Source organism: Fusarium oxysporum, chromosome 1, assembly GCF_000149955.1.
Source record: "Fusarium oxysporum f. sp. lycopersici 4287 chromosome 1, whole genome shotgun sequence".
Classification (NCBI taxonomy): domain Eukaryota; kingdom Fungi; phylum Ascomycota; class Sordariomycetes; order Hypocreales; family Nectriaceae; genus Fusarium; species Fusarium oxysporum.
This window is the reverse complement of record NC_030986.1, coordinates 2,678,481-2,704,097: the sequence shown is the minus strand read 5'-3', so window position 1 is coordinate 2,704,097 and position 25,617 is coordinate 2,678,481. Positions and strand designations below refer to the sequence as shown.

Sequence of the window (25,617 nt, the reverse complement as noted above, 5' to 3'; positions counted from 1 at the left end):
GATGAGTCCTCTAGTAGTGATGACGCTGGCTCAGCTGCCGACTCAGAGCTTGCATATGGCATCGTCGGCGAATCTATCAAGCCCGCAGCCAGTGCTGCAGCGGCTGCAGGAACTGCAGTAGCCACAACCGCTATGGCTGGCTCCAGAAGGCCCTCAGGTCAAAGCCCAGCGTTTGACTCTCGGCGATATGGAGACCGGGGTTCTATCGTTGACCCTCGCCTCTTTGGCCCATACAACTCTCTTCGAGGCTCAATTAATACTCCATGTGGCTTCCGGGATGAAGAACAGGCTGCCGCATACCGTCGCGATTCTGCTAGCCTAGAAACTGGTGGACCAATTCAGATGCGAGAGGTGTATCCCGTTCCCATCTCTGATCCCAACCGATTTGACAGAGGCCAATTCCCAATGTCTGACAGGCGCCAGGATTCGTCGACTCGACCCGCGCCGGTTCCCCTGCAACAGCCGGTTCCCAAGCAGGCGGTTTCATCAAAAGTTTATAACGCCGAAAAACTTGATGACATAAACCGCAGGGAATCTCGGCAGCGCAAATCCGAACAGCCCGATGAAAAGGGCTGGGCAGGAGTTGCGACGGCTGGTCTCGCAGCAGCAGCGGTCGGTACGGCTATGGCATCTTCAGCATCCTCGCGAAAGGATAATCGCGAGAATCGTGATGGGAGGAAGCATGACCGTGATGATCGAGACCACCGTGAGCAAAAGCGCATCGACCTAGAGCGCCAGAAAGCCCTAGAAGCAGAGGAGCAAAAACTCAAAGAGCTCGAGCATCAAAAAGCCCAAGAGTTAGAACGGCAAAAAGCCCAAGATCCGGAACGTCAGAGGCTCGACTGGGAACGACGCCTGGCCCACCACACCCAGCGACAGGAAACATTGGAGGACGAGCGTGAACGAAATGTGAAATGGGAGCGTGACTACCGTGGATCGGATCCCGAGCCTATCTTTCCCAAGTATAATGACGAGCGAAAATCTTCACGACGACATGATGATCATGACGATACCCCTACGGATAGAACGGAGAAGAAGAATGTTGATGTTGTAGATGTGTCTCAAAGGGATCAGGGCGAAGTTGAAGCATTCCGTATTGAATCGGGACCGGAGTTCAAAGTGTTACGTGAACCTGTTGTCCAAGCTGACAACAACGAGCGTGATGCGACTCAAGATGGCCGTGACCTTCCTCTACCTGTCGGTGCTGGTCATCGCGCTCTAAGCGACTCAACTCAATCTGCACATGAGACCATCGATCCCTTCCAGTACCAAGTTGCGGACGATGCGTTCACAGTGTCTCAAAGAACCACACCTGGGCGCCCCCTTACACCTAATGTTGTCACCATTGAGCGCGAGCCTAATTTCGACGACTCGCCGCCAAGTTCTTCAGCAGCCGACGCTCGGTTAAGCCGACGAGACTCGTTTGAGATTGAGCGTATGGTTGACGAGTACCGTCGGGAGACTCACGATTCATCACAACGTCGCGATACTCAAGCTGGTCATGAGTTCGAAGAGGACGAGCGAAAGGCCAAATCTATTCTTGATGAGGCCAAACATGCTACAATTCCTGTTGCAGCTGCCGCAATAGCATCCGCCGTTGCAGTCGAACATGAGCACTCTCAAGAGCATGGACACCGTCGCTACCCGAATAATAGATCTCAAGATAGCTCAAGAGGTCGCAAGGATACTGTGCAGGAGGAAGCTGACAGGTTCTATCGTGAGGCCTGCATCGCTCGAAAAATTGCTTCTGACGAACTACGATCTCGAAGTGCATCCCCTGAGCGATCTGTCGTCGACAAGTGGCAAGAAGATAAGAATGATCCATTCACGATCGTCACACCACCGATCATGGAAGACAAGCACCCGGATAATAACATGTTTGATGGACCAGATGCAGATGTGAAGATTGATAACAAGATATACCCCCGGGAAGAACGCCATTTCCGAAACCTGGGTGACAATTCTTCTGCTCTTGTCTTGAGGTCAAGAGAGCCTTCGCGAGAGCGTCCTGTCCTCAATCTGATATATCCTACTCCTGCCACGAGTCGCCAACACACGCCAGCTCCTCAAGCACAAGGTGCAAGACAGGCGGTTGATGAAGTATCCACGCCTGACGATGTCAGCATTGGACCTAAGGGTGAGATCATCTCTGTTAGCGAACCCGTGTCTGTTGCCAAATCTGTCAGCTGGGGCGAGAACGAGACGAAGAGCTTTGAAGTAGACACACCAGAGAACCGAAGCGATTCCGACAATTACTTTCCTACTGATAAATCGTCCGACAAGCCTAGGCCGAAGCTAAACAAGGCCAGTCGCTGGGGTATTCTTGCCGCGGCACTGGCTGGTAGCAGCGCCGAGCCACACAACGAACCTGAGTTTGTAGTGTCATCCAAAAACTCAAATATCCCCAGAAGCTTTCCGGAAGAAGCAAGCAGGGACATCTCTGTTCATAGGGTTGAAGACGTTTCCGGTGACGATACGATGCACGAACCTCCAATTCCTGGGCCTAAACCTCCAAGCCCACATCCTCAACAGATGCCTGGCGGCTTTGCAGATGACTTTGAGTTTGCTGCTACTCTTGCTGCGGGCTTGAAGGATACTGGCTTCAACCCCGACATTGTCATTGATGACCCCTCCTACAGTCGGCGTGACTCTCCTCCAGGTGTCCAAGAGGCAAACGGTGACTCTCATGGCAGCACAAATGGCAATTCCTGGTACAAGCGACCTTACGCCGAGGTCATTCCCGAGCCTAGAAATGATAACATTCCAAAACTTCTTCCCGAGCAAGGGTTTGTTCTCGGAGAAGTTGAGACCCCTCAGGAAACGCCCTCTATTCGCCACGAAGGCGAACGCGACATCAAGCCCGACTCGCCAAAGCCTGAAGACGTGCCACTTCCTCAAGACAGTTCTGACACTACAAAGTTGAGCAAGCGAGAACAGCGCATGCGAGACAAGTCTAACGTTGTCGTTGTTCAGGATGATGGAAAGATTGAGAACACCAAAGCGGAGCCGTCACCTTCAAGGGAGGTCGGCGAAGAGGTATGGGAAGATACCACTCGCAAGAGAGGGAAGAAGGATCGCAAGGGCCGCGATTCCGATGACATGAGCCCGAGAACCTCTTCTACCGATCACTACGCAAGCGACGCACCAGTCAGAGACACCAGATCTGATCATGATCTTGAATCGAAGAATACCCTTGCAGAATACGATCGCAGCCAGAGCTTCAACACCGCGGATATCGCCAAGGTGGCTGTGCCAGCCCTCGCTTTGGGTGCGCTTGCCGCTTCAAGTTCAAGAAACACACCCTCTCGCGACGTTCGCTCCGAAGACGAGCAAGACGTTCCCAGGAAGTCGCACAGGCATTGGAATGACGACGATTACTACTATGACGACGACAGGTCTCACGTCTCCGCCCCTGTGAAGCCTTCGCACCATCGCCATTCATCTCGAGACATATCCTCCCGAGACGTTCGATCAGACGATGAGCGAGAAGATCACAGGCATTCAAGCAAGCATAGGAAGGACCGCGATCCTCGCGACGATGCCAGATACCGAGGTTCTTCTACACTGGACCCCACTGATCGACGGTCTGCAAGACGAGGAGCATCTCGAGATCGTTCAAGAGATCATAGGTCTAGAGAGAGGTCCAGAGACAGGTCACGGGATAGAACAAGAGATCGATCCCGAGATCGATCTCATCACAGAAGGTCTGATGATGATGAGCGGCCAAAAAGATCGAAGCGTCACTCCTACGGCAATGACTCACCAACCCGGTCATTAGCAGCCTCCGAAATCTCTGTTGGTAGTTCAAGCAGCAAGAGAAGCAAGAGGTCGAAACGAAGGAGTGGAGCCGAAGAAGATGTCGACGACAACAGAGAGAGCCCATCGGACCGAAGACATGACTTCTTCGACGACCGAGATGTTAGCTCTGTCGTATCTGAGTCACGTGGAGATGACCGTCGGCGCGAGAGCGGACATAGACGCAAGTCTTCGCGTTACGATGATGACGACGTGAAATCAGTTGCATCCATGCCTGGCTCATCTCGTCGGGACAAGGAGTACAAAGAACGCAGAACCCCTGAGAAGCGACCAAGCAGTAGTGTTCTCTCTAGCCTCTTCAAATCGCGTAAGGATAAGAAGGATTCTTTTTTAGATAATGCCGGCACCCTTGGCGCGGGTGTCGGCTTAGCGAGTGCAGCGGCCATTGTTGCGTCTGATGCTGCTCGTTCCAACGCCGCTGATACCTCATCAGATCACGAGAATTCTGTCTCTCGTGATGGCCGGCCTCGTGCGCGCAGCTTCGAACTGGTTGACCCCGAAGTCGTGCCCCGTGTTATCAAACCAGCCATTGACCCTCAATATGGTGATCTCCTTCCGCTACCTCCCAGCGAACCAACTAGCCCTTCTTCTGGTCCGGAGGAACTACCCCCTCTTCCCGACAGCAGGCCTGACACACCCCCAGAGGAGCGTATTATTCGACGAGATTCGCGTACTCATCAGCGACGCCGTAGCGTTTTTGACACGCCCACAAAATCACCCAGTCGAACTGCTGTTCCTATCGCCCTTCGTTTGGGTAATAGGTCAAACCCCGCCTCTCCTGTTAGCTTCAAGGCGTCCCCTGCTAGTTCCCCTATAACGTCTCATTCGGATGCCGTGGTCATGTCAAGGCGAGCAGCTCGACCAACATCCTGGGACAACAGTCGAGAAATCATGCCTTTGTATCTTCTTGAACACTCACGACACCAACAACCAACTACTGGCTCAGTGCTACCTGCGCTCCCACCTAGTGAACCTAGCGAGACTTCTGCAAGGAACTCACCCGAATCCGAGTTCCTCAAGCATAATGACGATTATTTCAGCTCTGGACTTGACTTTACCGGGCTTGATCTTCGTGTTGATACCGAATTATCGGAGCAGCATCCTAAGGACTCTGTCGCAGGATCTCAGGAAACAACGCCTCGCGCGGAGTTCATGCCCATGCTCCCAGGCCCTCTCCCCTCTGACGCTGCCGGAGAGCATGAGAAGGAACCGACAACTTCTCTCCCGATACCTGCGGAAGCCATCAGCAAGGACATGGAAACTGACGTCTCTGCTGCACCGTTGCCCTTTGACGCTTCTGCTGTGGCTGCTCCTGTGGCCTTGGCTTCTCATGCTTTTTTGGAAGGCCAGCAACGAACTCACTCACCCGCAGACAAAACGGATGACCTTACATCTGCTGACGAGCATTTCTCGGACGCTCTCGAGGGTCACTCAGAGCAGATGTCACCAGGAGAAGCTGTTTTCAAGTCTGTCACTGAGCCTGTTGCTGAGTCCACTGCTGAGCCTGCCACCGAGCCTGCCACCGAGCCTGCCACCGAGCCTGCCACCGAGCCTGCCACCGAGCCTGCCACCGAGCCTGCCACCGAGCCTGCCACCGAGCCTGCCACCGAGCCTGCCACTGAGCCTGCCACCGAGCCTGCCACCGAGCCTGCCACTGAGCCTGCCACTGAGCCTGCCACTGAGCCTGCCACTGAGTCCACTGCTGAGCTTGCCACTGAGTCCACTGCTGAGCCAGTTGCTGAGCCTGTTGTTGAGTCTTCCACTGAGCCCGCTGTTGAGCCCGCTGTTGAGCCTGTCACCGAAGCCACGAGTGAGACCGCACCTAATTCTTCTACAATTTCTGCAGAGGTTACCACATTCAAGCAATCCGTAACTCCCGAAGAAGATGAAGCTGTTGGTGCTACTGACGAAGTCCTCGAGCCTATTCTTGCAGACTTTTTGGTAGAGGATAGCACCCGAGGACTCGCAGTTGGGTCCGCAGTTGAGGATGTCACAGCACTGTCCCCAGAACTTCCGTCACAAGCAGTTGAGGAAGCAGGCCCTGAGATAGTTGAGCCTTCCAATGTCCAGAACACCAAAACTGCTATCGACGCTACTTATGAAAATCCCGAATTCACCAGGGCGCCGGACAGCATATTTGTCACAGATCCCATTGTTGAAGCAGTTTCAGTAAGCGATTCCACGACGAAGTCCACCGCCCAGCCTATGGACGAAAAGCGAACTACCGATACTGCTCGCGACATCAACACCGGGATGACCAACCCTATTACCGAGCCTCAATCCGTACCAGCTATTGTTGCCCATACTGAGCCTGCCACTGAAGACTCGCAAACACCGTTCGTAAAGCCTGAGGACACCGTTGCCCAGCGTGCAGAAAATGAGATTACCACCGAAGAGTGGTCAACCATGAACGCAAAGGATAGGAAAAACATGAAGAAGAAGCTTAAGAAGAAGGGACTTGAGCCGATCATTCAAGACTCATTCAACATTCTAGTCCCCACTGCTAGCAAGGATGACCATGCCGTCCCAGGCGACGAGGCTGCCGCAGTGAATGAAGCATCTGAAACAAAGCCGGCTATGGTTGAACTCGAGCCCACCCACGAATCTACACCTCAACCCTCTCAGGATCCTTCTACCGACCCATTCGCCACCGAAGCCGTGAAACCCCAAGAGCCTGAGGCTTCGCATGAGGAACAGCATACGATCGCACAGTCTGAAGAGGCCCAGGAAGTCGTTGAGCAAAACAAACCAGTTGATTCGAACTTACTGGCGGACCAGGAAGCGGAGGAGCCACCAAGAGGGCTAGACAACGCCATCGAATCTGTGGTACCACTAATAGAGCCTGAACCCGTAATCGAATCTTCTGTCAATGCTCAAGCTACCGCGGAATCGACCTCCATCACTGCTTCGCCTATTGCGGAAACGGCCCTTGAAGAGCAACTGGTGTCTCCATCCAAGAGTAAGAAGAAAAAGAAGAAGAGCAAGATGCAGCAGCCATCCGAAGAGGAAGCAACTTCTGTAGAGCCAACAGTCACCGAGGTTGAAGGCGCAGGTCCAGCTGAAATTTCTAAAGCTGAAAAAGATGCGTTTGATGCTTGGACGGAGCCAGTCGCGCCCACTGAACCCTCTGCTGAATCATCTGAAACAGTTGCTCATGGTGACTCAGGTTCTATGGTGGAACCACTCTCAGAGTTCCCTGTTGAGCCTGTCGATGCAGATGCATTCGATGCCTGGGCCCAACCAGATACCATGGCTGAAAGCGTAGATGCTCTAGAGAAGACACTGGATAAATCTACGAAAACTTCTGACCCGGCTTCCGAAACTCCGATTGTATCAACACAGGGTGACAGCGCCGCTACGCCCAAGTCGAAGAAGAAGAAAAAGAAGAAGAAGGGCGCCAGAGCCGATGATGAGCCAGTGGTGGAGAAACAAGACATGCCTCAAATAGGGGAACCTCTTCAAGTTGAGGACACTGGAGACAATGAAGCGATTAAGGATACCAACAAAAGCTTGATAGAAGAGCCGCCCGTTCTGGTAGCTGAGCCCGCCGATGTTACTCAAGACGATGAGGCTCCGGACTCACAGCCTGTTTTGTTATCCAAAAATAATGATCAAGTTCTTGATCGTGAAAAGGCTTCTCCAGTTGAGGCTCCCGAGCCTGACGATCCTGAGTCCAAAGATGATGTCGACTATCATCCGACCGCTCGTGATTCCCACACTTCCGCCAAAGATGCACGAAAAGACAGACAAAGCCAAGGATACTTCCCATCTGCTCTTCGTGCACTCCCCGCCACGGCTGGAATTTCCGCTTTCAAGAGGATGTGGGGATTCCGGGACCAAGCGCAGACACAAAATAAATCGGGCGAACCTGAACCTGATGCTCAGACCCAGCCTGATGCAGTAAGTGCTGATAAGTCAGCGGCAACAGACACTAGGTCTGATATTATTACACCGAAACTCGATCGTGACGCTCCCAGGGATAAAGAGACTACTAGCGTAAGCGCTGAAAACCCAGAAGTTGCCGACATCGAGCCAGACATTCCCGCTGCTGAGACCGCTCCCGATACGCATGCCAACAAAGCGGCTCACACCACATTAGAAGCCCAGATTTCTGAACCACTCTTCTCTCAAGGAGATGCGCCGGCAGACGAATCTCAAGGAACTTCTTTTGGACTGGAACCTTCTCAAGTTGACGAATCAGTCAAAGCCACAGGGGATGCTAACCGCGACATTCTTGCTGAGGATGAAGTGACTACCACCATGGACAGACAGCTCACCGAGACAGCCCCGATCTCCGTTGTTGAGGAGGAATCCGCCGAAAGGTTAAAAGATAATGGCATAAGTCATCCGGCAACAAGCGTGGTGGAGGCAACAGGGGCTACTGAAGTCAAGTCCGACGAAATCAAACAAGAAGACTCCTCGACAATAACTACGGCTGATGATAACTCCCCGACACATGAATCCACTGAGGCTACGTACAAGGACTCAACAATACCAGCTCAGGCTGATCTTGGCCAGCTTGTCAAAGAAGAGCCTATTAATCCAGTTGAGGATGAGGATGTGAGAATTGTTGAAGCAGGCTCAGAATTGAGCACAAAGCCTGTCGAAGCCAGCACTGAAGAAGTGCCCAAAGAAGATGCCAGCAAGACAACTGGAGGAGAGAGTGCGAAGTCCAGTGTGGAAGCAACTGGCGAAAATAACGAAGCCGACGCAACGGGATTGAAGAAGAAGGCCAAGAAGAACAAGAAGAAAAAGAAGAACCAGCCTAGCCAGGATGAGGCTCCCGAGGAGGAGACCAAAGATACTACTACGCACGTTGAAATCAGCCAGGACGTATCAGGTGCCGAAACAGCAGTAGTGCCTGGCAGAAATAATCTTGACATTCTGGTGCCAGATCCCATGGTTGAATCTTCTGACTCTATTGTTGAAAATGCTCTCCTCGACCAGAAGCCTGATGACGAGTCGACACATGGCGTACTAGACGAACCAGAAGCCAAGGACCAACCACCGTCTGATGATAGGCCAGTTGAGAACGAACCTCAAGAGCAGTCACCGTTGGATACTGCTTCAGTGGGACCGCAAACCAGTGAACGGTTGCAGACTGATGATCAGGTGTCTGAGCATGGGCATAAGGAACGGCTGCCGAGTGACGCTGAGCCGACTGAACCTGAAATCAAAGAACGATCACAGATTGATGACCACTCAGCGGAGCATCACGTTCCGGATCAATCTGGGATCGGAAAAGAGCCAGTAAAGCCTAAGGTCGAAGAATTGGCGCACATCAATGACGAACCACCTAAATCTGAGCTGAAGGAACAGCTTCAAGCCGATGGCCAGCCATCTCAGCCTGGAGCTGAAGAACAGCCCCAAATGGGTGATGAACCGTCCGAGGCTGTGTCTAAGGAACGCTCGCAGACCGATCTCCTAATGGGGCCCGATACCGAAGAACAGGCACCCACATTTGGCAACTCAACTGTCCCTGATATCAGGGATGAATCACAAACAGCAGACGTGTCAGCTGGGCCTGAAATAAGAGGCGAGGCACAGAGCGAAAAGCCAGTGAACGAACATTCACTAGATGAGCTACCACCGGCCGCAGATGATGTTTCCCCTCAACTTGCTCTTGATGAAGCCCTGCCTCCAGAGAGACCAGATGCTCATCCTCTGGAGGTGGAAGCCGCCGAGGAAGAACCCTCACTCGCAGTTGGGAGCTTTGAGGCAGAGAGCGAGAAGGCAGAGATCGAAGCTCTCCTGGAGAAGAGAGAGAGGAGGAAAGGGCGTCTTTTGAAGAAGGATCAAATACGTCTTGCTGCCCTTGAAGAGAGTGCCGCTCGAAGGTTAGCGGCACCAGTTGTCCCTGAAGTCGAAGAGCAAGTTTCTGAGAAACCGATGGACCTCAGCAATACTGAAGGACCCGCCCAGGAGTCTGAAACAATCGACACATCAAAGAAGGCCGAGGGCACTCTAGAGAATGACAAACGTCACCCAAGTGAGGAAGTGCCTACCGCCAGGCCTCCGGATGTCAGTGAAGTCCGCGCCAATGAAGTTTCGACTGAAAGTGAGACTCAAGATGTTGGACAACCGACCGAGACCACCGAGGCGGCAATGTCCCTGCCAGTTGTAGAAGGGACCGAGGAAAACATTGATGCTATTGACACGGTTGTGACTGCCGAGCCTCAAGATGCTATAGAAGCTCCTGAAGGCGAAACTTCAGAGCTGGCGAGCAGCAAGAAGTCAAAGAAAAAGAAGAAGAAGAATCGGTATCTCTTGTTGAGAACGTGGAAGTTCAAGGTGCAGCAACACAGAACAGCGAACCGCCTGTTATAGTATCCGAGCCCGTGCGCCTCGATGAGTCTACAGCCAGCGTCAACGAAGTACCGGTTGCGGAACCAGTTGCCAAGGAGGCGCCAATTGAAGTGCCACCAAAGGATGCCGAACAGCCTGACATCCCTGCTGTGAGCCATCCCTTGGAGCCTGCAAACGAGAGAACGGCCATTGAAAGCCACCCTGAAGCAAATTCGGCTGCTATTGTGGAAGAGGCCGAGCCAGAGACCTCATCCGATAAGAAGAGCAAGAAAAAGAAGAAAAAGAAGAAGAATGCCTCTTCTGACGAGCCAGAGAAGCAGCCTGAAGCCGAACCCACACTCCAAGAACCTCCTGAGTCAACTTCTGAAGATTTGATCTCTGATACAGCCAAGAACTCTGCCTCGCAAGAAGCAAAGTCCGACGTTGCCCAGACTGCAGAGTCAAGTGGCATTGAACCTACAGAAACGCCTGTCCATCAAGATGAGCTGCCGCCTCCCATGGAGTCGAAAGTGATAAACACTGTCGAGACTACCCCATTAGATGATGAGCAGACACAGCCAGCTGATGCCAAGACCACCGTAGAAACCCCTTCTGTCCAGGAACCAACACCAGCCACCGACAGGCCTGATATTGTAGCACTCGATGAACCTCCCTCCGAAAATCCTCCCAAAGTCGAGGAACCCGATTCACCGGCGAAACTGTCAAAGAAGGACAAGAAGAAGAAGAAGAAGGCCGAAAAGAAGAAGGCTGCTCTTGAAGAAACCCAGGAAACTGAAACTGAGCCTGGCCTTGCTGCCTCTTCTCAGGATGCTGACGTTTCGGTCGATACTGGAATCAATGCCCCAGCCGAAAATCCTCAAGCCGCGCACGATGAGACCCCTAAGCAGACCGATGAAAACGAGACACCTGACACAGCGGTTCCTTTGGAGGATAAAATAACTCCTCCAGCCGATCATATCAATGTACCAGATACCGGTAATTCCGGAGAGCTTCCAAGCGAAGAACCAGCTGGTCCTGAAGACGAGCGGGGTGGGTTTAGCCTCAGTCAATCCCAGACCGACCAAAAGAAGAAGGCTAAAGACAACGATTTTGAAATCCTGCAGGACCCCGAGACCAACCGTCCAACGGAGCCGGAGACGATTCCGGATCCGGAAAAGCAGGACGTCGCCGCCGCCGCCGTGGATAAGGCCCAGAGCCAAGGATCTACAGAGGGTACAAAACGGAAGGAGGACACGAGCATAGCTGGCGATCTTGAAGCCTCTGTCGGGTCCGGGACGAAGCTGGAGCCGGAATCGGAACCGGGACAGGAACTAGAAGACAATAAGGAATTTGCAGGCTTGTCAAAAAAACAGATCAAGAAGTTGAAGAAAGTCAAGGCTCTGGCTGCCTTGGACTCCTCATCCAAACCACAGACGCCCAAGGAAACCGGAGCCTCTGAAGAGGTACCATCGGAACCATCGGCTGAAACTGGATTGGAATCTGAACCAAAGCCCCAGGTTCAATCCGAACCTGTTGCCCAAAGCTCTACCGAGGCAGATCCAGAGCCTGACTTTAAGAATGAGAAAGAAGGACTCCCGGAGATTGAGGAGATTGTACCTATAATTGAGCCCGTCATTGAAGCTGAATCTGAGTCCAAAAATGAGACTCAATCTCTGGACAACACCAATATTCACTCTCCGACTGGACAAGCTATTGCCAAGCCTGAAGCTGATGCCGGTATTCAGGGATCACACCTTGAGTCTAAGCAACAGACAGCCCCTGGACAGGATATCATTGTTCCTGCGCCGGAGGTTGATACTGAGGATCAAGTCGCTAATTTTGGTAAAGGCCCAATTACTAATAGTGCAATTGAGCAGAAGAGCGTGGTGGAAATTGATGCTTCATTAGAATCTTGGGCTCTACCAAGACAGACACTCAAAGAACATGTTGAAACGATTGAGGTCTGTGGCTCAAAATTTGAGGCGGACAAAGAGGCCGATGTCGCAGCCAAGCCAAATCTCACGGAAGAGCTCATTCAAGATCCCTCGCTCTCTTTCGAAATAAAGAATGATACGACAGACAGCACATATGTCAGCCTATCTGAGGAAGCTGCTGCTTCCATGGTGCTCGAGTCTTCTTTGTCAAATGAGAATATATCGACAGGCGCACCTCTCGGATCTGCGGATGAAATTGCCCCTGGACAAGCAACTGATGATAATATTGAGTCTATTCCGCAGCTTTCTGGAGCTTCTGCAAACCCCTATTCGGAGCTCGACTCCGTCAGTGGAAACACTGATATTCTACATGGTCTCAAAGAAGGCAAACCAGATCATAACCGGGAACTCAGTGTCACAAACACAGCTGCTTCTGATACCGTTGCCTATGATGTCTTCACCTCCTCACCACAGCAGATTGCAACGAAGGCAGTTGAACAACCCCCCCTGGGCATAGAGTCTTTCGAGGACCACCCTTCACCGCCAGACACCACTGAACAAGCGTCAGATATTCCCGCCCAGCCCAAGTTGCCGAACTCAACCTCTCAACAGGCTCATGAACAGTCGCATACTCCACCGATCCCGCTCACCGTTCAAAAGGTTACCGATGCTTCCAGTCCAAAGAGAGCACCTACAGCTACTTCTTTCTTTTTAGAGAATTCAGCAGACCCTGACCACGGCATGACTGAGGCCTTTGAAAGTTTGTCTCCAGCAGAGAAAAAGAAGTTGAAGAAAAAGAAAAAGAATAAAAACAAGCAGGAGGCTCTCAATGAAAATGTCGACCAGGTGGAGGAGCCAAGCAAACCCGCTGACGTCGACATCGCTCCAAACCTCGCAGTCGTTCATGAATTGATGACACCTGCAAATCCTCCAGCAAACTCCGTAATTACTGCTGCATCCACGTCTGACCCAAGGGCAGGCTTGGGAGCCTCTGATTCCCCTGTATCTGCCGCAGAATCCAAATCAATGATCCCTCTTCAGATTGCTGTCGACATAGAAAATGAGGAACAAGATCAGTCTACGAAGGAGAGGACAACAAAACCCTCTTCCGAATCTCAACATGAAGAATCTTCTTCTGCACCATCTCATGAGCTTGCTATTTCTCATCGCAAACTCAAATCATTGGATGGTGTAGGCGTCCAAGATTCCGAACCAGTCAATGAGGCCGATGAGAACCAAGTGGCCGAGGGTCTCGCGACGGCGAATCCACGGTCTCGACAAATACCAGGGTCGATTTCGCCTGATTCTCCAAACCAGCTGATGGACACTACAGGTGATGAACATCCTCATTCCTCAGGCCCTCGGCAAGCTGAGAATGAGTTTACCGCCGAGGAGTGGGCAGCCATTCCTTCTAAGGACAGGAAGAAGATGAAAAAGAAGTTAAGAAAGATGGGTCTCGACCCAATCATTCAGCCTTCTTTTGAACCGACTCACTCAATTGGCAAACCTCTGCCCGAACTTGTGTCCGAAACTAGCCCTCCTATATCTCAAATCGAATCAGTTAGTGACAATAGTGGTGGACAACTTGCGCAAGATCTGGAGGCGCCAAGGACATCTACTAGTAAAGACAATGTTGGGAAGAAAACGACCTTCGAGGTTCGCAATGATGGCATCCACAAGGGCTTTCTCGCAGACGCAGCACCTGCACCTGAGACACGATCAATCCGCGAGACTGAGCTTGATCAACAAAAGCCGCTGGATGGTGATACTGGACCTTCTCCGATGCAACAAACCAAGAGGGAACCGAGCAGCGACACAAAGACGGACGACGAAGTTCAGGCTTTGACCGAGACACAAATCATAGCAGAGACACCCGTGTTTTCTGGAAAGGATCAACACGCGTCTAATATGCAGGAAGACGTTCATGGCTCTCTGCTGACTGAGAATGCAAACAAACAGGAGCCGGGAAGCGATGGCGTGCCAATTCCATCAACTATCGCGTCAAAATGGGAATCACCGCCGCAGAGCAAGCCGAATCAAGAAGTGAAAACAGAGCAGCTCACTAGCCAAACACCTCCAGATTTGGAGCACTCGTCCAAAGATATTCCAGAGATCGATGCGGGTCTTGTCAGCGCTAGATGTGCCGTAGAGACGCTGTCACAACAGGAAACACGTGAAGCCAGTGATGAAGTGGCACCAGTTCTAGCATCTGACTTTTTGCCAGAGGAGACCAAGGAAACCAGGGAACACGATGAGCCTGCCCTTGTTCCAGCAGAGAGTTTCGTCTACAGCGATGAGCCAGCCAATTCTACTAGGGCTGAGACGGACCACGAAGCTTGCCTTCTTTCTGCTGAGCTTGTTCAAAAGCATCAAATTGACGGCAGGTCCTGGGACAAGTATAGTGCGGTTACATTCGCTCCATCAACAGATCACTCCCCAACCATGATCGACCATCCAGCACCTGACGTTCCACAAGAACCCCCCAAACAAGCGATGAGCTTTGATTTGGCTGAACTTAGTAACGCTGATAACTCAGTTGAGGTTTCCAGGTCCCATCTGGACACAGAAGGAAACTCTGGCCTACGAGTCGTTTCTGTCAAAGAGTCTGATGAATCTATGCACATAGGCACACTCACAACCTTGAAGGATCTGGAGTTCGAGTCAACAGAACCTCGGCACGATGCCACAACGCGATCAGCGACAGATATCCCTGATTCAAGAAACGACACCTTAGATGTTTCTCCATTTGATGCACAAGCTGAGCTGTTCCAGGAAGATCTTGTCGGTATCAGGCCAGGCGATGAGAATGCCATACTCCCAGAGAAGGAAGAACAGAAGAAGCAGCCGAAGCCGAATTCAAACACTGCTCCTCTCGTACTAAGCGATGTCAACAAAAACTGTGCAGTCTTGGACGATGCCCAAACACAACAGGAAATTCAAAACCAGCCAACGCCTGCTGATGCAATGTTGAACGATCCTCATGAAACCCAGCCAGGAACTGGACTTCCAACCACTGACCAGGTTGGGATTGATAACAGAGCAGCACCAGCCAAGTCGGGCGATGCCTTCCCGGAGCCAGAACCACCATACGGGGTAAAGCCTATGACAGCCGCAACTGAGATCGAGAGTAACTGTCACCCCGCTGTGCCTGACGAATCAAATGTACCATCAAACCAAGTTGAGGAAGCTGCTCAGATGGAAGACTCAACCACACCGCATTTCCAGAATGACAAGAACATAAAGACGGGCTACGCTTCTGAGACGTTGACCACAGAAGAGAAAGCTTCCCCAGAGCTAGCAAGCCGGACGCGCACCGAGTTCCCCCGAGCTTCTAACAGCAAGTCGACTCTGGATGATTCAAAACTTGATGATAGGGCCCAAGAAGTTATGCCAAACCTCTCACTTGTGCCCGAGGCCCCGGGGACCGATCAGGCACCGCATCAGGCCACAGAAGGAAAGCAACACCTTGAAAACAAGTACAGGGACGACCCTGTTGTTGATTTAACTGTCGCCGAGAAGGAAGAAGCGGATGTCCTCCTTCAAGATTTTGGTACTGGAAACCCCACTGTCAAAACTGCACAAAGTCCCCCAACATCGACAGGCGAATCATCTGCTTTTAGCAAAGGCGGGCCGTCGCTGGCGCAGGTTGAGGCAAATGCATCTGTTGGGCCCTCGCCAAGACAACTCTCTGAACCTTCACCTGCTGCCGCAGGAGATCCGCTCGTAAAGTTGGCCCAAAAGAAAAAGAAGCAGAAGCAAACGGATCATGGATCTATCGAAGCAGCAAGAGAAAGGAATCAAGGAATGCTATCTAATCAAGTTGTTTCTGGCGATCCTGTCAATAACTACCTTCTCTCAGAACCGAATGCCCCAGTTTCCAAAGAGCTTGCGACAACGGAAGTGTTAGATGATTTACGGCCAATACTGGTCAAGACGGAACCTGGGAATAAAGAAGAAACAGACAAGCCGCCACAGGACGGTGACCTAATCCATGCCAAGCCTTTTCAGCCCGAATTGGTAATGGAAAGTCAGCCAGATACAGCCGTTCAAGTTGCATCAGGTCCTGGAACAAGTGATATCGCTCCTGCTCCGACAAAAGATGGTCACATAGCCCCAGAATCCCCTGTGACAACTCCCACCCTGCGACATATCCCCGCAACTACACTTGTACATGATACAGTGGACGAGGATACGGAGATGACGCCAGCTTCCACGAGTCATTCCATTACGGCTTGGTCGGAGGAGATAAAATCGAGTGGAGATGCACGCTCTAGAGGCATGACCTCTGAAGAGAGAAGCAGTCACTCCAATGGGCCATCAAGTTTGACTGCGACAGCGACAGAGCTGCGTGACATCAAATCTATTGACAAGTTGTCGAAGAAACAAATGAAGAAAGCCCGGAAGTTAGGCTTGGAAGCGAGATCCTCTGGACCATCAGTCTCATCGGAACATGCATCTGCCATTGATCGAGATGCTCAGTTTTCACTTGTAAATGAGGCAACACAGCTGAAAGAGACTGACAGATCATCATCACAACAAAACTTCGATGCAAAAGAGGGAAAGAGGACCCTAAGAGAATCCGAGTTGACTTCCATATTTCCGAAAGGATCTCCTGATGCGAGCCCACAAGCCGTAAAAGAACCTACGGGTCAGCCTCCAGAGGCTACAGCCGCCACCTCGGACGTTTCGAAAGATGCACCAGACCTGCATAAATCTAGCAAGCCCAGTACATCGACATTTGCTGGAATGATTGCAGCCACTGCCGCAACGTTCAGCTCTGCCATGTTCGGGGACTGGACAGAAGGCGACAAGAGTAAAGGCGCAAGACAAGAAGAAAAGAAACCCAAAAGCAGGGATGAGACAGTGGAAGAAAGGAACAAGGAACCGCAAAATGATGTGGAAGCAGCAACAAAAGGCTCAAATGACACCAAATTAACTGCGAAAGATATTGACAAAAGGACACAGGGAGAAACCCCGACGCACCGAGAAGTCCAGGATGCGAGGAGGAAGAAACCAGAAAAAAACTTCGCTAGTGGTAGTGCTGACCACAAGGAAAGGCATCGTGACATTGTTACAGATGCTAAAGACAAAAGCGAACTGGCAGAGAGAAAACCAAAAGCTTCAAGAAAGACAAACAATGTCACATCGTCTGTTCATGAGATGTTGTTCGATGCGCCAGGAAAGAGTAGGCGCTCGGAGAGCTACGAGGGAACATCGGAAGTTCGTGGCACATCTGAAGGTCCTTCAACAAACCCGAAGAAAGAGCGCAAATCAACTTCGCGGCAGTTATATGCAGAAACGTCAGACACGATGGAAAGTCCGGTGCTTGGCAAAGGAGAGTTGGAGCTGTTGAGAAGCTCCCCCCAGCCTCTTCTTCGTCGTGGATCTGACGTTGAGGAGCCTAAAAGCGGTCTGTTACGAGAGGACAGCAAGACATTTACACCACAGGTGGGATCGGAATCGGACATTAGTGATCTACGACGATCACCAAGCAGACTCTTGGAGCCAGTCCCAGAGGTTCCCGAGGCCGAAGTTGAGCCAGCCAAGGATGCATTCTCAACACCAAAAGCCAAACGCGACAGCGCTCCTGTTGGTGAAGCATTGAGCTTCCAGAGACGAAGTAGACGCCTGAGTGAAGAGGCACATCGTGACAGCGGATTTGGAGGGGAGGTAGCAACTCTAAGGCGAAGCAAACCTGCTAGTCAAGAGGCTTCACGCGACAGTGGAGCGCATACCGAAGACTGGGCTGAAAGGGAAAGTCAGATACAGCCAGTTGCAGACCGCGCGGTCTTGCAAACTCCCGATCCACCGAGCGAGCGAAGACTTCGTCGATCTCCGCGAGGCACACCGGTGTTGCGAGAGCCTGCAGTACCTGGACCAACACCGGAGCCAGAAAAGAAGAAACAATATGGGGCTCTAACTCCAGCTGGCACGGCAGTCGCCGCCGTTGCAGCGGGTGCGGGTTTAGCGGCAGCCCTACGAGGACCTGAGCCTTCAACACCAATTCCAATTCCGACTACGAATTCCAACCCGATTTCATCATCAGTTTCTGGTCAGAGAAGCGCTTCAGACAATGCCACTCCTTCTCGTCGGTCAACACCTCGTCTCGAGGGTTCCGGACGTCGAACTGTCTCTAACACCAGCCTCTCTCGGCGTCGGACCCCGGAGCCGCTTAAGTTGAGGCCTGATAGCCCAGGCATCAACCGCTCGTCAGGCACCCCCACACCACCGCTCCGCCGTGTTGACAAGCGAATGAGCAGTGATTTGCGGGCTCTACGTCAACAAAACACCACCGCCGCCGCACCCATCAGTTCCACGCCTGTCGCAAATGAGGGTCGCGCCCGTGCCAAGGACATGGCCGACGTCTATGTAAGTCTATCACCAATTTTTATCCTAATGTAATATGGCACTAACAATAACAAAGGATGGCTTCGGTGAGGGTCGCATCGGCTCACCCCGGTCACCAACCCGGCCACACAGCATGCGCCGCCGACAAAGCATGCAGGTTCTCGAACTCGAGAATAAGGTCGAGCAGCTAATGGCCGAGAACCGAATGCTCACAGAAGCCCGCGCTATGGCTGAGACGAGCCTTAGTCAACGAGCTGCCAGCAGTTTAGCCGATCGCGATGTTGAAATCGACAATCTCAAGCAGTCATTACAATTTCTTCAGAACGAAGTCTCTAGACTTACAGAAGTTAACGACGGTCTTGCAAGCGCCAACGCCGAGCTTGCAAGCAAAGACAATGGCCGTGTAACTGATCTTGAGAGTCGCAATGCCGCTGTCGCGCGTGAGCTAGAAGAAGCTCGACGCGAGAAAGGCAACACTGAACAGTCTCTTGAAGCAAAGGACGCAGAAATTGCCGAGCTTCGCGCCAAACTTGATTCTGCCAAAGAGAAAATTCGTGACCTTCAGCGCCAGATTTTAGAAGCCAAGGCTGGCGACGACCATTTTCTCAACATCCGCGATGAGGATCATTTCGACCATCGTTGCCAGCAACTTTGTTCCCATGTTCAGCAATGGGTGCTTCGGTTCTCCAAATTCTCTGATATGCGCGCCTGCCGCTTAACAAGCGAGATAAATGATGAGAAGACAATTGATCGACTCGACAACGCCGTACTTGATGGATCCGACGTCGACGTTTATCTCCGGGACCGTGTGAAGAGACGCGATATCTTCATGTCCATGACCATGAACATGGTTTGGGAATTTGTCTTTACTCGCTATCTTTTTGGCATGGATAGAGAGCAGAGACAGAAGCTTAAGTCACTGGAGAAGCTGCTGACCGAAGTCGGCCCTATCGAAGCGGTACGCCAATGGCGCGCCGTTACCTTGACTTTACTGGCGAAGCGCGAAAGTTTCAAGCGTCAACGTGATCTGGATACAGAGGCTGTTGTTCAGGCCATCTTCCAAACACTGTGTAAGATCCTCCCACCACCGTCGAACTTGGAAGATCAAATTCAATCTCAGCTACGACGTGTCATGAGAGAGGCCGTTGGTCTCTCGATCGAGATGCGGACGCAAAAAGCTGAATATATGATGCTGCCGCCTTTGCGCCCTGAATACGACGCGGACGGTGAACTTACCGCGACAGTTCAATTCAACGCATCAATGATGAACGAACGAAGCGGCAGCATTACAACCTCAAATGAAGACCTTGAGGCACAAGGTGCCATTGTTCGGGTTGTGCTTTTCCCACTTGTCGTCAAAAAGGGAGATGATAATGGTAAGGGCGACGAAGAGATAGTGGTATGCCCTGCACAGGTTCTTGTGCCCCGCTCCAAGGGTCTGTTCGGTGGCGCAAGTGATGGTGGGAGCACTTCCATCGGCGCTCGGAGTCATATTAGTCTTGTGACTGAGACAATGGGTCAAACTGAGGTAGATTATGTAGATTAAGGGATACAGGATATGGGAAGATACCACTTGGGAAAAGGATATAGGCGGTGTTTTGGGCTTTGGAATTCTGGGGACAAACGCATTACTAGCGAGGATTTCCTTTGTTTGTTTCTGGTCTGGGCATGAAAGGGGAAAGGGTCTCACGTTCTCAGTTTTATGTTTTATGTTTTGCTTTTCCTATCTCCTTTTCACGTCATGCGTGGGTTGATCAAGGGCGGTTCAATCTTCTTCGATTTCACACGTCTTATGATATTTTCTTGCTTTTCTTGTGCTATTTATTTGTGTCTGTAATGACATTTAATGTATGGACGCCGGAGATTTGCAGTATCTATTGAATTCCATCTGTAAATTAGATTTGATAATGACACGGTCTCATGATTTCTTCGTCAATAGTCTGATACGTCTTTTGATTTGTTCTTGCAAGTTGCCTTGCATCACATCAATCCAAATTATCTATTATCCCTAAAAAGATTGTCAGGCATGCGTATCAAAAGCTGTCTACTGCCGCATGGGCGATTCTATGTTCGTATTCGTTCCTTTATTCTTCGGGGCTATGGGTTCTGCCAAGTTCCACATGGACCTATGTTCACGAGGCGCTGAGCGTTTTTAAACTTTTCTCATCAAAATTGATGGAATACTCTTTCTTCTTCTCTCCTTGGGGTATTATATGTTAACAAGAACCACATCATGCATTACCTAAAAGCTTGAACCTATCGCGGAGTTGGCCTCTGCCTTTCGTCGTTGAGCCTTCATGATAGATTCCAAAGTACGTTCATCTTCCACCCTGTTGTCGTCGTCTTCTCGTGTTTCCTTGCTCTCGATGTCGTACCTAACTCGTCCGATGGGTGGCAGGGTCTGCTCCCATGCTTGTCGAAGGGGTCTTTTCAGGCTCTCTTCCAGAGTTAGTTGCATTGAATCTTCTAGGAGCTCCTTGGTCGGTTCTTCTGATTTGAAATGCGCCTTCCTCGTTGGCGCTGGCATTCGTGGCATCTCCCCCCTTCTACGCCTGTTGGTCCATCTCCACCCATCAAGTGAGACGGCAACCTTTGCTGCCTGCTCTTTTCCATAGAAATGCCTAATCTTTTTGACCAAATATCGAAGCCGTGTCTTGCGGCCCATCTTACCCTCCTCGAGATCTTGAAGCAGAATCTCAGCTAGAATTTGTATCGCGGGCTGTGACATATGCTGTCCAGTCCTTTTGCCCCAATTGATTGCGGTCTCAATATATCTTAGGCGCTGTCGGGTTGTCAGGCCGGGTTTCTTCATGTAGAGCTGACATATCTCTTCCAGGAAGTCCATCATAAACACAAGATTCCGTACGATGGGGGCTTTCAGCCGGGTAGCAGTCTTTGATGAGCAAAATTCAGCGATCTGCCAGATGAGGTCTGGTGGTAGGTCCGGATGCGTTACTATGGCTTCTGCATGTCGTGCCCACATGTACCAAGGGAATTTATGCTTAACTGACGCTCCTGCGTTATATGATTCCCAAAGCATGACGGCACAATACGGGTCTTTCTCCATCTTCATCATATCTTTTATAATCCCATGATGATCGCTCGCCAGTCGAATCGACTTGATCAATGTATCAAGGCGTCCAAAGGTTTCACTGGTATGTGTAAGCGCCCTCAAGTTCGCTATGCGTTTCTTGGTTTCGCTATGACGAGAGTCCTGAAGCATTGCTGCCCAGCAGTGTAACTGTGTAGGCCCGGTAATCCATTTGTATAATTGCTCAGGCCGTATTCCTCCCTGCGTCGTGCTCATAAGACGAATAGCCATGAATTGCCAAACTTCTGATTCTGCCCAATCTTGCATGTTGTGAACATTGCCGGCGAGGGTAGAGAATTCATCTGCCTTGAGACCTGGAACTGCCGCCAATTTCAGCAATAGCTGAAAAGCTAACGTACGTTGGTCTGTGGTCTCATCGACGAACTGGAAGCAATGTTTGGTCAAAGCTTCAAATGTCTCCATTTGCGTCAGACCTCGGGCAGAAATTAATCGAGTCAATTGCATACTGCGGCGCAAGAGGCGGAATGATATAGGTCGTGTAGGATATTGTTCGCCCTGTGCCATTTCCAGTCGGTTATGGTTATGCATTAGGTCGAGGTAGTCACATGTATCTAGTTGTATTTTTTCGTATAGAGCAATCAATCTCAGTAGCTCCTCGAGGCAATGGAACGTAGAGGGCTGGGGTGCCATTTGCAATATTGTTTTGAGGCACTGGTGCCAAATATGGCTCCCATACAAATCTCCAGTTGAGGTGGTCCGGGTACGATACATGGCGTGGATTATGTAGACCCATTGTTTGGCAACCCTATTATCGAGGACTTTGGCCGGCGCTCGTTGCCTGAGATGGTCGTCGAATGGATCGAGAGCCCGGATAAGGTCGTCGTTGGAAATCGTCCTTTCCTCGACCATCTTCAAGATTTGAAGAACATAGGGCTCGCATATCTTCTTCAGTGCTTTTTCGTCTTCGAACTTGTAAAATTTGGCGAGTCGCTCGTTCATATCACCCCGGGCCTGTTCTATTGATGTGAGAGTTACTGCCGCGGGCACCAGATCCGCCTCCGGTGGTGGTGTAGCAGCTGCAAGGTTGGTATTTTTTTCGTGTCCCATGTCCTCGAGGTTCCTGAGAAAGCGCTCGAACAGACCAATCCTTTTTTTATGACGATCATTCGGTGCAACAGGAGCCTCCCAAGTCCACTCGCCGAGATTAACGGGCACTTCGATCCTCCAAGGAAAGGGTGAAGCATGAGAATTGGGTACAACGGCAACCATATGTCGCTTGCCCAAACGACGTCGGCTCTCGAGAGGCCCGGCATATGAGCTCAAGCATCGGCTAGGAATCGGATCGAAGCGTTGGGATCGCTCAATGGCTCGGGCTAATAGGGTATTGGCGATCCAGATGCCACTTGGTGAGCTTGAGACAGGGCACACACCCGAGCGTCGGTACAGTGAGGGATAGTGCATCGTCGAAGGATTGGAATTCCTCGAATCGCGGGACACAGTATCGGAATTCGGTTCATGTCAGCATCGTGGGTACCTTATGCTCTGCGCGAAATTCACGTTAGAGCTGGTTTCTTGGAAGGTAAGGCACCTAGGTACTGGTAGGAAAAGGTGGTGGGTGAGAGAACTTTCAATTTGGAGCATTTGGCCCACCCACAAGTGGCCAACCAGAAAAATGATATTACCCCAGGTTCTTTGAGTTCCATAAGCTAACTAAGTGAATGCCTCAGGCGTTATCAATCATTATCTACCATGCTCCACAAACGAGTCCCTGGCGGCATCTAGCGTCTCCTGCCTCTGTCATAAGGTCTCGAGGGGAGGGGAGCAACAAGACTCGAGACTTTGAATAGGGTGCCTAGAGGAGGCAAGAAAACTTAGGATCTCTATTCTAAGGCAGGTCACAAAAAGACTTAAATGAGTTTAGCATATCTTAGCAGGCCTTCAGAATATTTGATTCTAGCTTAATGTTTGAAGTTTTCTTGCTCTCAGGGACGTCTAAAAATAAACTGATAGAGGCACCTAGAGTTCATCTTCGACTTACCCAACTAATTTTGTCACTTCAGGACTTGGGTCCTTGAGGTTTTCTCTCTTCCTCTAGGGGCTAACATGTGTTCAAAAGCTCCAGAGCCCCCTTTTGCTGTATGCTGATACGCTGTGTCTTGGGTCGTCCCTGCGTCTCCCTGCACCTTATTACGTCTTTCACAGTTGACTGCATAAATAGTATCAGTTCGGCTCGAAATTACACCTAACAAGGCTAAACTTCAAGCTTCCGGGGTCTGTATACTTTCCGTCAAGGTTGCGGCGCTTTTGACAGGCCCTTGATAGCCACACGATCCCTGCCGCGGCTCCGGCTGGCCACTACGGTGAGCGTGGAGCTCCCCTAATTGGCAACATCAACGAACCAGCCTGTCCCTGCTCGCGCTCGTCTAATACTCCGTAATCCGTCCATACTGTTTGTCGCCTTCTCCTGAACACGACACTCGTACTGGTTTAATCAACATCGCAACAAGATATCACATACGACACTTTCACTCTGCATCGATCAGCACCGCTCGATGGCTCTGTGTGACTGCTTATCGATCCCGACGACGTCACAGAGAAGCTAGATGGAGCCCGTGGTGTATGAGGAGACTCCGTTCGCCGACTACCTCAGAGGTGAGCGAGCATCATTCTCCCTTGCGCGCGATACCGCTCTTCCCTTATGTGGACTAACATACTTCAAGATGGGGGAGATGAGCCCCAGGCTGACTGGGCGCCCGGTGCAGTAACGCCCGAACTTGATTCATCCGCTGGTCGATCAAGCCCATCACCACCATCCAGTCCATCCCCTTTCGCACCCACTGGTCGACCTTTGGTTAAACCAAGATTCCGGAATAAGGCTCCGAATGGGCTTCATTTACAAGTTCCGAAGCCCTCCTCATTGCGATCTGCTAGCAGGAAATATTCAGTACGTCACCTCGAACTGGTGTAACCTATCAACGATTGCTAAAACCACTTGCCATAGGCCGCGGTTGCAGCGAGTATCGACCGAGCTGACAACGCCAAATTTCTCGAACAATTCCGATATACCATCATTGCGTCTCAGCTTTTAAGTGGCCATTCGGGCCTGGGGCAGTCGCAGCTCGATAACAGGGGACCTAGCCCGCCAACGAACGAAGATGAATCCCTATTGTCCACGGAAGGAATTCTGGCATCAGTTCTTGCCGCTCTTGCGGTTGCGGTTGTTCTGAGTTGGGTTCTTGGCAGTGGTGTTACCAAGAAGAGGCTGGTCTTTCTTCTCATGCTTTGCGCAGCCGCCGTCCTGCTTGGCCAGGTTTACATGAAACGACAATGGCTCCGGTATCGAAGATCGCAATCGCTGTCTGAAATCACTTCTTTCGTCGAAAACTCACACAACTTTGACAGTGCGTCAGGTGCAGCTATCTCTCTCATACAAGAAGTCGAGTTGGTGTCTCGAGGTTACAGACTGTAGGTCTTTCATTTTCTTGCCACCACATGCACTGAACAATTTACAGCAGCGCTCCCCTGCCACCAATCAGCCGTATAGAAGACCGTACCCAAACCCGGCGTTGTGTCAGACTGCGCAAAGCCCTGAGACATTCTTTTCAAGAGGTTCTTGATTCTTACAACCAGGTTTGTACAGTTGTCAACGGATTTGCGGAGCAAACAGACTTGGAAAAATATTACGATATATACGACATTACCGACTTCGACATGTCAGACGCCCGTCAAGGACTAAGTGATGAGGATTTGGACGATCCTGAATCCTTGAGGACCCTCAAAATTCTGGCTGCTCGATTCTCCACCATACGGAAACTATTCCTTTGCGCCCTTCTTGCTCTGGATGCCAACAGTGATGCAAATGATTTGCTTCGTTGGACAACGGCCGTAGAGTCTCTTTTGAGCGTCAACAGCTCAACTCAAACTGCTCATGCTAGGCTACAGAGCATTCTCAGCGAGCAAGATAGTAAGAATATGATGCAAGTTCTCATCGATTAGTCACATGCTCACGCTTCCCTAGCTTTTCCATCTTCCCCTACGCCAAAGAATGCCCTTACGCCTGGACGGGAGCGCTGGAGAGCTCAACTTCGGAAACTTAACTCACTATCAAGCGGAATCAGGGGCCTACAGGCGAAGCTGCAACTGCTTCGTGAAGAATCTGACAGAACTCTGAACGACTCGAAC

General features: G+C 51.1%; 3 protein-coding genes across 3 annotated transcripts in view; 2 read left to right on the top strand and 1 right to left on the bottom strand.

Annotated features, from left to right (window-relative positions):
* Nucleotides 1–132: 132 nt before the first annotated feature.
* On the top strand, nucleotides 133–19,929 carry FOXG_00340 (uncharacterized protein; the record flags this gene model as incomplete). Its single annotated transcript, XM_018376615.1, has 3 exons — nucleotides 133–10,076; nucleotides 10,127–18,404; nucleotides 18,460–19,929. The coding sequence occupies 3 exons, from the start codon at nucleotides 133–135 to the stop codon at nucleotides 19,927–19,929; spliced, it is 19,692 nt and encodes a 6,563-aa protein (XP_018232219.1).
* A 342-nt stretch (nucleotides 19,930–20,271) lies between these two features.
* FOXG_00339 (uncharacterized protein) lies at nucleotides 20,272–23,122 on the bottom strand. Its single transcript, XM_018376614.1, has one exon. It carries the CDS (start codon nucleotides 22,894–22,896, stop codon nucleotides 20,626–20,628), a length of 2,271 nt encoding a protein of 756 aa, XP_018232218.1. The 5' UTR covers nucleotides 22,897–23,122; the 3' UTR covers nucleotides 20,272–20,625.
* Nucleotides 23,123–24,038: 916 nt separating this feature from the next.
* FOXG_00338 (uncharacterized protein) overlaps nucleotides 24,039–25,617 on the top strand; it is a gene marked incomplete at both ends in the record, with an annotated part of 1,909 nt that continues 330 nt past the window's right edge. Inside the window, 5 exons of the mRNA XM_018376613.1 lie at nucleotides 24,039–24,087; nucleotides 24,156–24,379; nucleotides 24,437–24,900; nucleotides 24,948–25,399; nucleotides 25,454–25,617. Coding sequence (XP_018232217.1) covers nucleotides 24,039–24,087; nucleotides 24,156–24,379; nucleotides 24,437–24,900; nucleotides 24,948–25,399; nucleotides 25,454–25,617 — 1,353 coding nt within the window. The remainder of the gene's footprint in view (nucleotides 24,088–24,155; nucleotides 24,380–24,436; nucleotides 24,901–24,947; nucleotides 25,400–25,453) is intronic.

Bases quoted from the DNA above. Each gene is read 5' to 3' on its own strand.
- FOXG_00339 (XM_018376614.1), bottom strand. From the start codon at position 22,896: ATGCACTATCCCTCACTGTACCGACGCTCGGGTGTGTGCCCTGTCTCA.